Source organism: Semicossyphus pulcher, unplaced genomic scaffold (genome assembly GCF_022749685.1).
Source record: "Semicossyphus pulcher isolate SPU_LCO1_2020_fin unplaced genomic scaffold, fSemPul1.0.p SCAF_19, whole genome shotgun sequence".
Classification (NCBI taxonomy): Eukaryota; Metazoa; Chordata; class Actinopteri; order Labriformes; family Labridae; genus Semicossyphus; species Semicossyphus pulcher.
The window spans coordinates 7424524-7441761 of record NW_027211692.1 but is presented as its reverse complement, the minus strand read 5'-3'; the positions used below and the strand labels follow the sequence as shown (position 1 = coordinate 7441761).

Genomic DNA, 17238 nt, shown 5'->3' with positions numbered 1-17238 from the left:
TACCACAATCCCTCCGTCCTTGTTACTCATTTTATAGATGTTTGTATACAGAGGAAAGCCGTGTGTTTTATGTGTATGCACAGGAGTGCAGACCCGGGGTCAGGCCTGCTTCTGATTGTCTGTGTCGCTGGTTTATCAGCAGCTTGCAGATGTTCTTATGAGCCTGAGCCCACCTGAGAAATCCAGAGCCAGACTCTTTAAACATTTTAATTAGGCTCAAAATAAACATGTTTAATTCAGCCTTCTTTCAAGCAGTGGACTGGAACAATTTCATTTCTATTGTGATTTTACACAGCCCTGTTAAACGTTTTAATGTTTGTTAAAGGTGTCCTCTTTACGGTTTCTCTTTTCTTTGTCCACAGCCGCCTCAACACCATCATCACAACACTTTTCCCCAAAGGATCCCGCAGTGTGGTACCCAGAGACATGCCTCTCAACATCTTTGTCAAAATCATTCAGTTTATCGCACAGGTAAAAACAGTCATAGGCCACACTGCACTATAAGAGAGACCAAAATAAGGTATCTCATTGATGTGACATGTTTTTTTCTTCTTATTTACTTACTTACCAGGAAAGACTTGACTTCGCCATGAGAGAGATTATCTTTGACCTTCTTTGTGTTGGGAAACCAGCAAAAGCCTTTAGTCTTAACCCAGAGGTAAGATTCAACATTCACTAATATGATAAGCCCCGGATCAACTTGTATTTCCTTGACAGTAATGATCGGAAATTGATAACAAACTGGCTGAACTCGAAGTTTCTTTTCTGTGCAGAGAATGAATATTGGTCTGAGAGCATTCCTGGTCATAGCCGATAAACTGCAGCAGAAGGACGGCGAGCCTCCCATGCCTAACACTGGTTGCACTTTACCCTCTGGGCATACACTCCGAGTGAAGAAGACATACCTGAGCAAAACGCTGACAGACGAGGAGGCCAAAGTCATCGGTGAGTGAGACTGACCCTGCTCAGGAATGTTGGGAATGTCGTGCTTCTGCAGAGTCAAATAGCTGTAGCTGTATCAGATGGATATTTGCAGATGCTCACCGGTGGTATCCACTTTCCTCTTCTTTAGGGATGGCACAATACTACTTTCATGTACGGAAGGCTATTGACAACATCCTCAGACACCTGGACAAGGAGGTGGGACGCTGCATGATGATGACTAACGCTCAGATGTTGAACAAGGAGCCGGAGGATATGATCACGTAAGAGCACACACGCAGCTCTGTCATCCTAACTCCCAAAACAGAGTCACTCAGGAGAGAAGCGATAAATGTGTTTACGGTCCCATCATTCATTCATCCCTCACCTAATTAACTTGGGTCATTAATCACAATTCTTTGAAGACAGTTGAACACATTTAGAGGAAATATTGTGGCGGCTAATCTTAAAATCTGATCTTTTCAGGGGTGAAAGGAAGCCCAAGATTGACTTGTTCAGGACGTGTGTCGCTGCTGTTCCTCGTATCCTGCCTGACGGGATGTCAAAGCCGGAGCTCATAGACCTGCTCTCTAGGTGAGTTCCCTCTGCTTCACACTCTCTGACTTACCGCCAAGATAATTAAATGGAGATATAATCAAGTGTTATGAATGTTTGTGGGGAGTAATAAACCTGTATCAGGTAGGGTAAGAACCTGAATCTTTCTGCTATCCTCGTTTCATGTTTCTTAACTTAGGTTTTATTGTTTTCAGGCCATTATAATATTATTTTCTTAAGCTAAAGCATCCCAAGACTTTGCTTCATCCTCAAAAGAGAGTTATTAACTTCAATGTGCTAAAAACATTGTCATTTCTGAACTTTAAACAGATGTGCTTTATAAGATTTATGTTAAAATCTTTGGGCTGAATTTATCCCAAATGAAAGCTATCCGTTGCTGGTGAATAAGCGGCTGAATTGTATTCCTATAAAGTCATTGTGTTTTCTTTTTGTCTTGTTTATCAGACTAACAATCCACATGGATGACGAGCTGCGACTCATAGCCCAGAATTCCTTGCAAAGTCTGCTTGTTGACTTCTCTGACTGGCGTGACGACGTCCTGTTTGGTTTCACTAACTTCCTGTTGCGTGAGGTCCAAGATACTCATCAGGGACTGTTAGACACATCCCTCAAATTACTGCTGCAACTGCTCACACAGTGGAAACTAACCCTGGCTGCCCCAGGGAAGAGCTATGAAACGGCTAAAGTACACACTGCTGAGGTACACACCTTTGAGTTAATCATGACTTCATTTGTGTCCTTGACAAGCAGGGAAGACTAATTACAGTTTGACTCATTAGTGTTGTTCCTGCCATCCGCCCTTCTGATTCCTACTCCTCACACATCCTCTAATGCTTTTCATGTTGTGGAAATATAATTTATTAAGGAGTCATTTTAAACATGCAACCGTAAAATCAGTTTTATTTGGATGTTTACGTGACAGCTGCTGCAGTCCAGCTCCAACCTGAAGATCCCCGCAGAGCGAGGTCCTCACTCCACCGTGCTGCACGCTGTGGAGGGTCTGGCTCTCGTCCTGCTCTGCTCCTGTCAGCTGAGCACCCGCAGACTCGCCATCGCCGTCCTCAAAGAGATACGAAGTCTCTTTATGACCATCGGACAGACTGAGGTAGTTTGCAGAGAGGTTTATCTCATGTGACAGAATACAGGAATGTTTGCAGATTCTGATTTTATGCTTTGTCTCCTACAGGATGATGATAAACCGATGATAGAGATCATGGACCAGCTCAGCCCTGTAATCCTGGAAAGTTTCGTCAACGTTGCAGTCTCAGACACGGTAAGTTGTTTGGTTGTGTCAGAAATTCAAGCTACTTTCATATAAAGATCCGGTGGCATTTTAATATCATTATACAATAAGTGCTACATTGACTGTAAGACAGCACGATTTAATAATCTGACATGTGAAAACTGAATGAACAGCTGGAATTGAGCAGCTGTTGACCTTTTGACTCCCATTTATGTAATCATGATGATGTCATCAGGATGCTAAGGATGCAGATTTATGAGAATGGGATATAAAAATAATTGTCCTTGTATGCATTATCAAATTGTTTCTTAATATACTGCATGATTCTTTGATGTTGGATATGACTGAAAAACAGCCCTTTTTACATTTATATTATTATTGTTAAAGGGCCAGTACGCAGATTTTCAACCTACGTCCTGTCATGCTCATCATGAGGAGCTAATGCCATTATGGTAGAAAAAAAGTGCAATTTCGCGCTATGCCTTTGGAGGACACTATGCGCTTCTCCAGTGCGCCCCGGAAAACCTCCGCCAGACTATGTAAAACACTCCATCTGGCAAAGGCCAGGGAGCTTGCTAAATTACACTTCCTAAATCTAGGACGGCCGCCTCCGGTGTCATGTCTCGTTTAAAAATCGTCAGGTTTGAAATGTAGACTGCAGACCTGAAGATTTTTCAAAGATCCACCGGTAATATCTGTTCGTATTCCAGATTCTGTCCCGCTCTGAGCCGTTGCCTGCAGTGAAAACGGCAGTATTTCCCTCCAGCATCTCTCGCTGCGCTGTTCCTCTCAGAAGGGGCGCAATGCACGCTGGGTGTTGTAGGAATGTAGAATTGGCGAAACCACGAGCTGTTTTTACAACTTTCTCCACAGCTGTGACGCCAATTTCAAACATTATTGCTTCTATCGATTAAAGAGAGCACCAGCTATGACTGACAGCGGCTTTTTCCAGGGGAGAATCTCTCCTTTAAGTATAAGAAAGAAAAAGGAGATGGGAGACATGTTGCTAATTGGACATCTAAAACAGTCATGACCCCTGACCTCTGACCCTGCACTGTCACTTCCTTGTTTGCAGGCCCCCCTGCCAGCAGGCCACCACGTGGACCTGCAGTGGCTGGTGGAGTGGAACGCACTGCTGGTCAACAGTCACTATGACATCAGGAGCCCATCGCACGTGTGGATCTTTGCCCAGTCTGTGAAGGACCCCTGGGTGCTGTGTGTCTACAGCCTCCTCCGACAGGACAACCTGCCCAAGCACTGCCCAACAGCTCTTAGCTACGCCTGGCCCTACGCCTTCACCCGGATGCAGATGCTCATGCCCCTGGTTGACCCAAAGTAAGTGTCCTTACACTGGGTTCAGTTGGTTCAGGAGGTTTTCGTCCCTACTTCCTGTTTCATATAAAACCACATGATACCAGTTCCCCATTTCAAATAAAAGACTCCCCAATCTTTTTTTAATTTTGCTATGCTTCAACAGTAACCCAGTGTATGCGAAGAAGACAAGCACGTCTGGCAGTGGTGACAATTACGTCACCCTGTGGAGAAACTACCTGATCCTTTGCTTCGGGGTGGCCAAGCCCAGTATCATGAGCCCCGGCCATCTGAGAGCATCAACACCTGAGATCACGGCCGCCACGCCTGACAGCGGTGTCAGCTTCGATAACAAGGTATCTGCCTCATTAACTCCCCTGGTGCTTTGTCCCTCCAGGATCAGGTGTTCATACAGAGCTTGTTGACATTCAAACTGGAGGCATCAAATTACACAGCAGCTACCTTACAGGAAGCTGATGTATTCTGTACAGACACGTGTCTTAATGCAGCCCTGTGTGATTAGTTGTTTAGAGGTTTAATCATCTGACTGAACTGTTGGTGTTTGATGTTTCAGGTTATCGGGAGCCCATCTGTGGCCTGGCTTCTGAAGCAGTTGGTTCCACTGATGAGGGCAGAGAGCATCGAGCTGACAGAGTCATTAGTTCTGGGCTTTGGTCGCACCAACTCCCTTGTTTTCAGGTACATCCGAGATAAAAATCTTCCATTTCCAAACCATTTTTTTTTTTCAGTATTTAACTCTCCTCTTTCAAATAAAGGTTTGTTTTCAAAGTTGGAACATTTTAGCTGCTTATTGTAGCTGTTTTGTATCTCTTTAAATGGGACAAAAAGGGGTGCTGGTTTAGCTCTGTTGGTAGAGCAGGCTCCCCATATACAGAAGACCTTTTTACACTGTGGCTCCACCTCAGCGCCGCAACGAAGCTCCGCCATCATGCAGCCTTTGCCATTTTACATTGAACCAAGCAATGTCGGTGTAAAGTCGCCCCAGAGTGTTTTTACATAGCGTTCCAGTATTGCGGAAGCAAAACGTGTGCGAGGTGTAAACAAAACAGCTCGTGCTTCAAATACACACACACGGCGCCGCTCCGCCCTGCTGGCTCCGCCCTGCCTGCTCCGCTCTGCCGGCTCCGCTGTTTACACAGACGTCGTTTCGCCTACATTACTACCTTCAATGCTGGCTCAGAGGCGGAACGACTTCGCCCAAACCATTCCGCCTCCGTGCGTTTTACATAGAAGACAGACTGTAACAGAGGCGTAATCATGTTTAAGGGCCTAGTGGCTACAGTCCTCGTCGCACTGATCGACCTCGGTCTGCCGATCATTCGGTGCATGTCATCCCTTACTCTCTACTCCCCACATTTCCTGTCTCTCTCGCTATCCTATACAATAAAGGCAAAAGTTAAAAAAAAGTCATCTTTAAATGGGACAAACACACTAAAATTCTAGTTAGATCACAATCCATTATTTTCCCGATAGTTGGAGAACAAGCTGACCTGTACTTCTCTGGCTTTAAAGAAGAGATAAACAGGATTATAGTTGAGTGGTCCCTCGTTGCCATTTACAGCTGCATCTAAACTGTTCCCTAAAAATCTGATTGTTTATCTCAATAAATCTCTTTTCCTTGAAAAAAAGACTTGAGTGTTTGCATGCTGGATGTTTGATAAGCATATTACATTCTGAGCTCTAAATCCCTCTTTCATATTTCACTGTCTGCACGCAGGGAACTTGTGGAAGAGCTGCATCCCCTTATGAAAGAAGCTTTAGAAAGAAGACCAGAGGTTGGTTGATTATATATACAGCATATCACACAACATAAGCAAAATATTTACTGTTAGATTTAACTTGTGAATTAACTACTGTAAATAATGAGCTGTATGCTGTGTCTAATTAGTCACTAATTAGGGATACATCATATAATCTTTAAGTCATCAGGGATTTTCTTATTTTTAGAACAAGAAGCGTCGTGAAAGGAGAGACCTGCTGAGACTGCAGCTGCTGCGGATCTTTGAGCTGCTGGCTGATGCAGGTGTCATTAGTGACAGGTATGTTTGGACGCGGGACAAGATATAACCCAGACTTAACCTTTATTTGTCGACACAGCTTCTTGTTCTGTTTGATTGTTGACGGATGTTTGATTGGGCTCATATTGTTTGGTTTGTGATTGTCATCGGGCGTCTCCCTGTTTTCCTTCTCATCCAACAGTACGAATGGAGCTCTGGAACGTGACACCCTCGCCCTTGGCGCCCTGTTCCTGGAGTATGTGGATCTTACCCGGATGCTGCTGGAAGCTGAGAATGACAAAGATGCCGAGATCCTCAAGGACATCCGAGCACACTTTAGCGCCATGGTGGCCAACCTCATCCAATGTGTCCCAGGTAAAGAGATTCAGCTTGAGAGGCCTGACGACTCCCTGCAAGACTGATTGATAAAAACATGGATACATTTCTTTTTTATATGGATGCTGTGCACAATCCATCCATCCTTGTCATCAAACTGTGGGATGTTAATCATATTATATTATACACTTCTATTTGGCTTGGGTAAGCAAACACTTTGAGCACAAGACTCTTGACATTGATCTTTGTCCCAAGGGAAGGACAAAGCAGGCTAGGAGAGGTGATGACTCATGGCTTATGATCTGTCAAGGGGAAAAAACACCTTATTCTTTTTTGCTGACTGTTCACTCCCTCAATGAGCAGACCTATAACAGGTTTTCTCCTCTCCCTCCTCAGTGCACCACAGGCGCTTCCTGTTTCCACAGCAGAGCCTGCGGCATCACCTCTTCATCCTCTTCAGCCAGTGGGCCGGGCCTTTCAGCATCATGTTCACACCTCTGGACCGCTACAGTGACAGAAATCATCAGATCACAAGATACCAGTATTGTTCCCTGAAGGTAAACACACTTCCTTCAATCTGTTGGAAATCAAACATATATCTTGCTCCGACCTTATCCATTACCTCAGTATACAATGAAGGATATGTGCAGTATTAATCCACATATTTCTTCTGGCTGTAGTGGAATGATTCAGTAAAAGAACTGGTGCTGCATTAAGGAAAATCCTCACATCCTATCTCTGCTAGCCACCCTCAAAACAAACACAAGCTGACTGCAGTACATGTACACGTGCTTCAGCTAGAACAGCAACCAGATTTTTACATCTCTCTTCCCACTGCTATCTTTAGGACAGAAGAAGGAACAGACTTTATATGTTGGCAGGCGTGAGCGCTGCAGTTTGATGTCACCTAATATGACTTCTGGGAACGTGACACTTACTTCCTGCCACCAAACTGAGCTACTGTATGAGCAGCAGTAAACAAGCTGCGAGGTTACACAATCAAAAAGACTTAAAGAAACAGTCGCTTTTCTTTTCTGGTGTTGCGTTCAATGACCAGTGTTAAACATCTTCTTTGGCAGTGTAAAATAAAAGATATAACTGTGATGTTGTTGACTGTTTGATTTTGCAGGCCATGTCTGCTGTGCTGTGCTGCGGGCCCGTGTTTGATAACGTTGGCCTCTCTCCAGACGGATACCTTTATAAGTGGCTGGATAACATACTAGCCTGCCAGGATCAGCGGGTAAGTGGCCAATACTTTACTAACACAGTGCATTTAAACAAAGAGCTGACCCAGAAATCCTCCCTGATAGCTTGCTGTAGCCTGCTTTGTAAGAAGCCCAACACTAAACCTTGCCAAGTGCTCAACATTATCTCACAGGAGTGCTGGCGAGTAGTGAAGGAGAGTTTTGTTTCAAAATAAATGTGTCTGATATTCGCCTTTTATTTCAGTTTACTGTGATACAAGATAAAGCTCATACGTGTTTATTTTTCCTGTGCAACGCTCCCTTTGAACCCTCATATTTTCAATACAAGACTTGAGGTGTAGCATTAGCTGGGCAGCTAGCCAAGAAGATGTTATATATCATTTTGTGTGCAGCAGAAGTAGAGCTACTGGAATCATTATACACTGAATCCTTGAACCTTTCAAAAATACACATAACCTCAGATGTAACGTAAAATAAATGTGTTGTTGTGTTGGTGTTGTTATCTTCCCCTGGCTCAGGTCCACCAGCTTGGCTGTGAAGTTGTCATCCTGCTCCTGGAGCTCAACGCCGACCAGGTCAACCTTTTCAACTGGGCCGTGGATCGCTGCTACACGGGCTCCTACCAGCTCGCCTCAGGATGCTTCAAAGCCATCGCTACAGTCTGTGCCAGCAGGTACAAAGACTCACAATATCTCTCTGTCACCTGTTAAGATAAAGTCTTAACTTATCTTCTTCATTTCTTTATGTGGAGTTTAGTTAGTATCGTCTCTGTATCATTTTTCTTCTCCAAGAAGAAATGGCATATTAGCTTAGTATTCAAAGCCTTACCTCAGCTAATCCTCTTAAATGGCTCACTCTTTGTCTGAAGTCGGCCTTCCCCTCTTGCTTCATCGTAAAAACATGACCCCAAACATTATATTAACCACCATCCATTGATTTCTTAATACTGCAGCATCACTTCATTCTGTTCTTTCTCTTTCCTAACCAGCAGGAACTATCCGAGTGACATCGTAACCCTGCTGAATCTGGTCCTCTTCAAGGCCTCAGACACCAACAGAGAAATCTATGAGATTTCAATGCAGCTGATGCAGGTGAGAGAAACAAACACAGCGTCCTTCTCTTCTTGTTTTATGTGGTTACAGATATGAATGACACATTTCTCCTCTTTCTTTGAACAGATTCTTGAGGCTAAGTTGTTTGTGTACTCCAAGAGGATTGCAGAGCAGAAGCCAAACAGTATCCTGTACGGCACCCATGGTCCGCTGCCACCTCTTTACAGCGTCTCACTGCCTCAGCTCTCCAGCCAGCTGGCCAGGATGTACCCTGAGCTCACACTCCCTCTATTCTCAGGTAGCTGCCTGTGTCATGTGTGCATGTGTGGTATTTAGCCTGCTGTAATACTCTCACAGGCTTTCCATCTTCCTATGGTTTCCCACTAAACGCTGCTCAGTCATCTTCCGCAACCATGAATCTTACTGTATCTATAGATACTCCGGTTAACCACAGAAACTCCGAGAGCTTAACCCGATTAAGGAACTCCCTGATCATGTGCGGATCAGGATTAAACTGGCAATTATGGTGAAACTGGATTACAGTATTAACTTGACTTCCGTGTTGAATATAAACACCGCAATCCTCAATGATGTTATTCTGATGTTTCCTCTGCAGAGGTCAGCCAGAGGTTTCCCACCACTCACCCCAACGGCAGGCAGATAATGCTAACCTACCTCCTGCCCTGGCTCGGTAACATCGAGCTGGTGGATAGCGGCCTTCTGCTCCCGGTCTTTACACCCTGCACGTCAGATTATGACGCCTCTAGCCGGACGACTAACACAGCTTCATCCCACCAGCTGAAGGGCACCGGCTGGGGCTCCCTACAGGCCACATCTATGGTGCTCAATAACCTCTTGTTCATGACCGCCAAGGTAACGTCATGTCTGGGAAATGTTCTGAAATAAAGCATGTGTGATATAAGATCAATGCAGGTAATAATGTGTTTTTTTAACCCCTCCTCTGGTCAGTATGGAGATGATCTACCTGGAGCAGAGATGGAAAACGCCTGGAACGCTTTAGTCTGCAACGACAAGTGGAGCAACAATCTGAGAACCACACTGCAGTTTCTCATCAGCCTATGTGGCGTCAGCAGTGACACCACCCTCCTGCCATATGTAAGATATATCATTAAGGCTTACTAGAGTTGTAGTTATGTTGTTTTTTTTTCCAGTTTCTCATTTATATTCTGTGTTGTGTGCAGATCAAGAAGGTGGTGATCTATCTGTGCCGGAACAACACCATGCAGACGATGGAGGAGCTGATATTTGAGCTACAACAGACAGATCCAGTGAACCCTGTGGTGCAGCACTGCGATAGCCCTCCTTTCTATCGCTTCACTGCCACTAGCAAAGTATCCACAGCAGCTTCAGGTATGTATTTTAAAAGAAAAACACAATCAGAATAAATGCTAGTTGAAACAGTAAGTGGTAAATTTCAACCAACCATGGGAAACTGTTTTGGCTGTGGTGTTTAATGCTGTGTTGGTGTTTAAAGAGCGGCTCCAGTCATGTTTTAAGACATATAAAATGCTCTGCTTGAAATAATAAATTGTGACTGAAAAATTCTCCCAAGGCATCTCCGCCTTCTCCCTCATTAAAAAAATTCCCAATCTGCATAGGCCCCGCCCACTATGCACATTTCCAACTCGCGAAAACAAAACACGTCTCATGTCTCAACTTAACTAGCTTGAAATGTAGTAATTAGTAGTAGTAACGTTAACGTTAGTCATCAGTAGTGAGTTTGCAAAAGTTACGATGTCGGTTACAGCTGGCTCGAGCATCGACGAAGTGGTTGCCATAGGTTACACATAATGATATGCATAGCATCACCCTGTCCATTAACGGGATTGGCTCCTTAGGTTTGTGACCTCTCAAACCTGCCAATCTGAAAACGTGTTGTTCAGCCTGTCCTTGTTACACTGCAGTTTAAAAGCAGACAGGCCCAGCCATGGAGATGACTGCTCATGTTGTCCCTGATATGTCTTGTAGCACATGAAGAACACCACATGGAGATGTTTACAAGGTTAAACCCTGGATTTTCACTGGAGGGGGTCTTTAAGGTTGTGTTCAATATACAATATACCTTAAAATATTAAGTGTTTTGCTCTATTTTGGTTCATTTTTAGGCACCACATCGAGCAGCAACACTGTTGTTGCAGGCCAGGAGAGCTTTCCTGACACAGATGATACCAAGACTGTAAAGGAGAATGAGGAGAGGTAGATAGATGATCTTAAAGCGCATCATGAGATTAATTACAGCCCTAGAAAGACCCATCACGATGTCTTTTTTTTCCGACCTCAGGCTTAGCCACATAAGACGAGCCCACAACCGCCTGGAATCCCGCTACAGCAACAGCTCAGGAGGATCTTACGATGAAGATAAGAGTGAGTGTATTTCTGTACAAGACACCCTGTGACAAAAAAAAAGTGCTTTTCATGGTCTGGTGAGTGTGGAATAACACAGGCTGGGATGGAGGGTAAGATGGGGACTAAGGCAAGGTGTCATCGATAATGCATGAGCGGTGCAGAGTGGCCTGGGGTTCTTAAAAGGCTTCTGTGAGAACTGGCACTGAAATAAAAGCAGTCATACCCAGGGGCCTCCACATGACTGCCAGTGACCCAGAAACAGCTTTGTTATAGTCTCTTGGTCTGAATTAGTTTAACAGAGTAGTGTGAGGAGCCTCCTTTGATAATAAAAAAACACCCATGTCCAGCTTTGGTGAACTTTTTATAGAGGTTTGCCATTATATGTGTGGACTAAAATGTCAGCAATTCTATTTTCTGTCACCATTTAGGTGAGCCTCTGCCCCCCTATGCTGATTGGCTGTTGGTTGTCATTGACACCAACCAGCCGCATCCTCTGCCCATGCCTCTTAATGGAGGCTGTTGGGCTCCTCTGGTGGACTTCCTGCCTGAGACCATCACTCCCAGAGGACCACTGCACAGGTGAGACTGCTGTATACATGAATTAAAAGGGGTAAATTCTTGTTTAAAATTATAACAAAGCTTGCCTTGCGTATGTTGGAGTGTACTTTAAGAATATACTTTGACAAACTGATCTTTGACCTTTGTTAGGCTGCTACAGTTTACCTCTTATTGCTGCAGATAGAGACACAATTTGGTGGCAGTGTACTTCAATGGCATGTCATTTTAGATAAGACTTGATTTAAACACGCTTCTTAGTGTGTTTCATTTAATGGAGAGCCTTAACATTATGTGTTTTTGTGTGTTGTAGGTGTAATATAGCCGTCATCTTCATGACAGAGATGGTGGTGGACCACAGCGTGAGGGAGGACTGGGCCATGCACTTGCCTTTACTGCTACATGCCTTGTTTTTGGGTGAGTTCACAGTATAATCATATGAGTATTTACAGATGCAGATTTGTAGATAATAACTGGACAAATATTTCATTAAGAGGTTATTATTGTTATTATTATTGTTGCTGAAATCAGACCGATTAATTTCTTTGATAGACTTTGACATCAACTAGATGAAACTAGGTAAAGGAGGTGCTATTGCAACCAGCATCTTGTCTTAGAGTTGCTGCTTGCTGAAACGAACTGACCGCTCTGCTCCTTCCTTCAGGCATGGATCACTACCGTCCAGAGGTGTTTGAGCACAGCAAACGTCTCCTCCTTCACCTGCTCATCACTCTGTCCTGTAACAACAACTTCCAGGCCATCGCCTCTGTCCTGCTGCAGACGCGCGACATCAACGGCACCAAGACCCTCACCTGCAAGCCAAGCCTTCAGCCGGAGTATTTACCCTCAGGTAAACATACAGGCCTTTTGTAATACTCACCTAGAAATATATTTACACTTTACTGCAAGGTCGAAGAAGGCCAGGGTCCAGTTGGCATTTGACACATTGCTCTTCTCTCTGGTTAATATAAACTGGAACATCAGGAGGGAATGACTGACATTCCTTTCAGAGGATAGATAGGTTGCTTATCTGGGGGGGAAATATTTGGACGCTGTGCCAAAAGCAATATTGAGCACAGAGGACATCAAAGGTCTTGATTAAAGCATTCCATTCAGCTATTTTTATCCTCTTGCCCAAATTGGGGCCATCTGCTAAAGCCCGGATAGGCTGCTTCGGCTCCTCTCCTCCCCCTGCTGATAATTTGTTTTGAAAATGTCTAGACATTAAAAGATGTCCAGATTATTTTTTGTCCTTTTAACTATTTAAATTCAGCGTGTATGCTCTAAAAATGTTTTTGTTTTATAGTGATATCACACGATGATGTGATCCAAAGAAAATAATCCTCGTTAATCATATTTGTAAAAACATGTAATATCATGGAGAAAGATTGTCCAGCAATTAAGTCGTTTTGCTTGACAGGCTTAGCACAATAAATAAATACTGTCAGTATAAAGGGCTAATTGGATTCAAATTCCAGACATGTTAAAACACAGCTCATGTTCTCTTCTTACACTCACTCCTGCCTGCTCCAGCTGCAGGCTCCAGCGATTGACACAGAATCAAGTGTCTAAATGAACCACCGTAACCTGTTTCTCGCTCACACACCTGCTCCTCTGTTGTGTTCAGGAGGGGGTTTCGACTTCCTGCGGGAGTGTCAGGCGTCTCCTGTGCCAGACTCCGGTCTGAGTTCTTCTTCCACATCGTCCAGTTTGAGTTTGGGGGGCAGCAGCAACAACCTGCCCGAAATCTCACACGAGGTGGAGGAGCTGGTGGCCTCCAGTAAAACGGATGAGAAGACAAACAAGCTCATTGAGTTTCTAACCACAAGGTACTGATACCTACATGTTGCTCCCCTGTAATTTCTGCATGTGCAGGAGTTCAACTTATCCAGTAAATTCCTTTTATACGGCAGAAACATCCAACTGATATGTTGAAAACTCACATTTTTGGGGGTAGATTACCACCTAGTGGTGCTGTATGCATAGTGCACGAGAGAAATAGATTGATACATGATATTTGATTAAAACTCTTGGAGCTGGCATTTAATGGGATTCATTGAAAATTCCAGTTAAAACTGTGATCTTGAGAAATCTCTTAAAATGTTCAGGGTTTTATTTTATTTTATTTTTTATTGTTGGTAACTATGGAAACAATCATTTCATAGAGCATATGGACCACTGTGGTGCCATGAAGACATTTCACCAAAGAACCAAGTTTCAAAAAGCACGGGGCAGCTCACCAACTTCCTGCGACATGTCGTGTCTGTGTTCCGAGAGTCCAAATCAGGTAATCCTTGAATATATCCTTAAAAGTATTAATATATTATAATACAGAACCTTCACTCAGCCAAACAATACTTCTCATTTTCATTCTTCTGTCTTGTTAGATTTCCACCTGGAGCAGCAGCTCAGCGACGTGGCTCTGCAGACGGCCTTGTGCAGTTCATCCCGTCACTATGCTGGCCGCTCCTTCCAGGTGTTTCGAGCCCTCCGCCAGCCCATCTCTGCCCACGCCGTGTCCGACCTGCTCTCCAGGCTGGTGGAAGTCGTCGGTGAACATGGAGAAGAAGTGCAGGTCAGTGCATAAAATATCCCTTAACTTCTTTCTAACTTTAACATAAAAAAAAAAAAATCCCCACAATATTATTTGTGTCTCTTTTGCAGGGCTATGTGATGGAGGTGTTACTCACGCTGGAGTCTGTGGTGGATAACTTGGCTGAATGTCTGAAGAACAATGATTTTATGGCCATCTTGATGAGGTTTGTGTCTCCTCTGCATATATATTTTAAAAAGGCTTTTATTTTGTTGAAACATATCTAATATTTTATTTGCTTGTTTAATTCCAGAGCCTCATCTCCAGATTTCCTCACCAGTTTCAAGCTGCTGTCCAACAGGAAGAGCACCGGGCAGCTCAACCTCAGAAGAGAAGAGAGGAGCCGACATCAGAGGAGCTCTTCTGTCCCCAAGAAGTTCGGGGAGGCGGACAGGTGGTCCGATCCGCCTCGCAGCGCTACACTGGACCGCATCCAAGCCTGTGAACAGCAGGCTCTCCTATCAAAGACCCGCAGCCCGTCCTCATCTAAAGACAACATCAATGACCCAACCAACATCAACCACCCCAGCAACCTGCTGGCCACCATCTTTTGGGTGGCGGTGTCTCTGATGGAGTCGGACTTTGAGTTTGAGTATCAGATGTCTTTGAGGCTGTTGAATAAGCTGCTGGGCCACATGTCGCTGGACAAACAGGAGAACCGGGAGAAGCTGGAGAAACTGCAGAGCCAGCTGAAATGGAGCAGCTTCACAGGGCTCCAGCAGCTGCTGCTGAAGGGCTTCACCTCCCTGTCCACCACTGACCTCACGCTGCAGCTCTTCTGCCAGCTCACGCCTGTATCCCGAGTGCCTGTTGTGGACACGTCACAAGCCATAGGTATAGTGCAAAGAGTTAAAGACACCTGGATGCCATTTGAAATTATTTTTACGGCTGATATTTTTATGTTAAATCGAATGTTAATTAGTGTGTTTCATCCGTTAGGTTTTCCCTTGAATGTTCTCTGCCTGCTCCCACATCTCGTGCAGAACTTCGATGGCCCTTCACAGTTTTGTCAAGATGTTGCAGAGAGGATAGCTCAGGTTCGGATCTGTTCTCTCCTGTATCCTTACTTTGCCTCAAATACAATCACATGTTTAAAGCTAATGAACATTTTGTATGCAGGTATGCCTTGAGGAGAAGAACGCCAAGCTCTCCAACCTCGCTCACGTCATGACTCTGTACAAGACGCACTCCTACACGCGGGACTGCTTCTCTTGGGTCAATGTGGTGTGTCGATACCTTCACGAAGCTTTCTCCGACATCACGCTCAACCTGGTCACATACATGGCAGAGGTTTGTGCAGCCATATCGGCTTAATGCATGATTGCAAAGGTTGTAAATATATTAATGGCATTTAATTTTTAACAGCTGTTGGAGAAAGGTCTCCCCAGCATGCAGCAGACCCTTTTACAAATCATCTACAGCCTCCTGAGTCACATGGACCTGAGTGGAATTCAAGCAAAACCCTTTAACATGGAGGTGTTAAAGACGATTGAGAAGTTTGTTCAGGTGAGTTTAAGTAGAAATTACCACCTGATTCTGTGTCCTACTGCAGATGTGATCACAGGAAATCTGTAGGCATCTTGCTCTCAGTGAGAGTGTTGTGTTCCTTTTTGTAAGAGGAGAAAAAAAAGCAGTCTTATGTCAGCGCAGTAAATTTGTAGACACACCCAAACTATAAACAGTCTGCCACAGGCTCGGGCTCTGCTTATCCTCATACTGAATCCATTTTCCTTTGGCTTCCTACTGTGAGCCAACTGCCAGAACACTTGTCTCTAAAAATAGAACGACAATAAAACACTGAGAGACATTTGTAAGTGTTTCTTCCTAAACACGTGTCTGTGCGTATGGATGAATTGGTGTGTGTATGTCTGCGATGCCTTTAGACGGTCCATTGGGGGGAAGCGCTGAATATCCTGAAGCTGGTGGTTTCTCGATCAGCCAGTTTGGTGCAGCCCTCGTTCCCACAGAGTGACCTCTCCTACGAGGACATCAGCCGAGTCTGGGACCGCTCCTCCAAGGCCCTGCCTGGGAAAACGCTGGATTTCCACTTTGATATATCCGAGGTTAGAGACTCTTTGTCTGACTTTCTTTTTACCGCGTGCGTAATGCATGTATGTACTTTTTCCTGTATTTTCCAGGGTGTGGTGCTTGTTGAAGTTCTGTGGAATCTTGTAAAGCTCTTTGGAAAGGAAACTTTTCTTCCCCTTCCTCAATGCTGATATTTGTTTTCGACCAAACCCCTTGAGATTAGCTTGAAAGCTTAAAAAAGGTAAACACAATTAGCCATGCAGTGCAGAGCTGGAAAGTGATGTCAAAGATACTGACGGAGTGGGAACTGAACAGGGAGCTATTTGTGTAGTTCATGAATGGCAGGAAATGATGTCAGCACTTTGCTGCCGCCCTTTGTGTGTGTGAAATTTGTGTGTGGATAGTGAGCAGTTTGTGTATTTAAACTTGAGACACACTGGACGAAACCACAGACATTTCTGAAGATATTTTTAGAGATACAGCACAGAACAAGAAGATTTATTTTTCTGCAGATCGGTCACACATTCAGAAAGCCAAGTGGAATAAAAGCTGTAAACACTGATAAAAGATCAAAGACAGCTTATATTAAAACATTAATCACGTCATGCTCTGTCAAAGTCCTGAAGAAGCATGAGTCACGGATTGACTAAGCACAGACGGACTTTCTCATCTTCAAAACCTTCCGTGACTCATCGAGCTTTCTGTTTCTGCACGTCTGTTTGTTTGTGTCCGTGCTGTTAGACGCCGGTGATTGGTCGCCGCTTTGATGACCTGCAGCGCTCTCCGGGCCAAGATGTGAAGAGCAGGACCACGGCAGTGACGCGCAGCACCTCCTCCACCTCCTCTGGATCCACCACCAACAACGTGCTGGTGCCAGTCAGCTGGAAGAGGCCTCAGTCTTCACAGGTGAGCACTTCTATCAATATCTTCTTAGAAATATGGTCATAATAATTTAAAACACACGACAAAGGCAGCAACTGATGCCTCTGGAACCTATGTTTAATCTCATTTACACCTTTTTATCCACCTTTTC

General features: G+C 44.4%; 1 protein-coding gene across 2 annotated transcripts in view; it reads left to right on the top strand.

The window, feature by feature from the left end:
- Window positions 1–17238, top strand: part of frya (furry homolog a (Drosophila)) — a 47925-nt gene that overhangs the window by 20768 nt on the left and 9919 nt on the right. The window contains exons 13-49 of one of the 2 annotated variants that reach the window (XM_069668612.1): window positions 363–471; window positions 572–658; window positions 774–945; window positions 1073–1205; window positions 1408–1515; window positions 1942–2197; window positions 2420–2602; window positions 2684–2770; window positions 3816–4075; window positions 4218–4407; window positions 4626–4750; window positions 5790–5847; window positions 6020–6111; window positions 6272–6444; window positions 6802–6962; window positions 7535–7645; window positions 8129–8283; window positions 8602–8701; window positions 8789–8960; window positions 9279–9535; window positions 9632–9778; window positions 9865–10033; window positions 10789–10879; window positions 10965–11047; window positions 11458–11608; window positions 11898–12001; window positions 12249–12434; window positions 13212–13413; window positions 13750–13871; window positions 13972–14159; window positions 14249–14343; window positions 14431–15011; window positions 15117–15214; window positions 15297–15467; window positions 15543–15683; window positions 16061–16240; window positions 16947–17111. In XM_069668612.1, coding sequence (XP_069524713.1) covers window positions 363–471; window positions 572–658; window positions 774–945; window positions 1073–1205; window positions 1408–1515; window positions 1942–2197; window positions 2420–2602; window positions 2684–2770; window positions 3816–4075; window positions 4218–4407; window positions 4626–4750; window positions 5790–5847; window positions 6020–6111; window positions 6272–6444; window positions 6802–6962; window positions 7535–7645; window positions 8129–8283; window positions 8602–8701; window positions 8789–8960; window positions 9279–9535; window positions 9632–9778; window positions 9865–10033; window positions 10789–10879; window positions 10965–11047; window positions 11458–11608; window positions 11898–12001; window positions 12249–12434; window positions 13212–13413; window positions 13750–13871; window positions 13972–14159; window positions 14249–14343; window positions 14431–15011; window positions 15117–15214; window positions 15297–15467; window positions 15543–15683; window positions 16061–16240; window positions 16947–17111 — 5863 coding nt within the window. Of the gene's footprint in view, window positions 1–362; window positions 472–571; window positions 659–773; window positions 946–1072; window positions 1206–1407; window positions 1516–1941; window positions 2198–2419; window positions 2603–2683; window positions 2771–3815; window positions 4076–4217; window positions 4408–4625; window positions 4751–5789; window positions 5848–6019; window positions 6112–6271; window positions 6445–6801; window positions 6963–7534; window positions 7646–8128; window positions 8284–8598; window positions 8702–8788; window positions 8961–9278; window positions 9536–9631; window positions 9779–9864; window positions 10034–10788; window positions 10880–10964; window positions 11048–11457; window positions 11609–11897; window positions 12002–12248; window positions 12435–13211; window positions 13414–13749; window positions 13872–13971; window positions 14160–14248; window positions 14344–14430; window positions 15012–15116; window positions 15215–15296; window positions 15468–15542; window positions 15684–16060; window positions 16241–16946; window positions 17112–17238 lie in introns of both variants that reach the window. The other variant, XM_069668611.1, reaches the window with a different exon arrangement.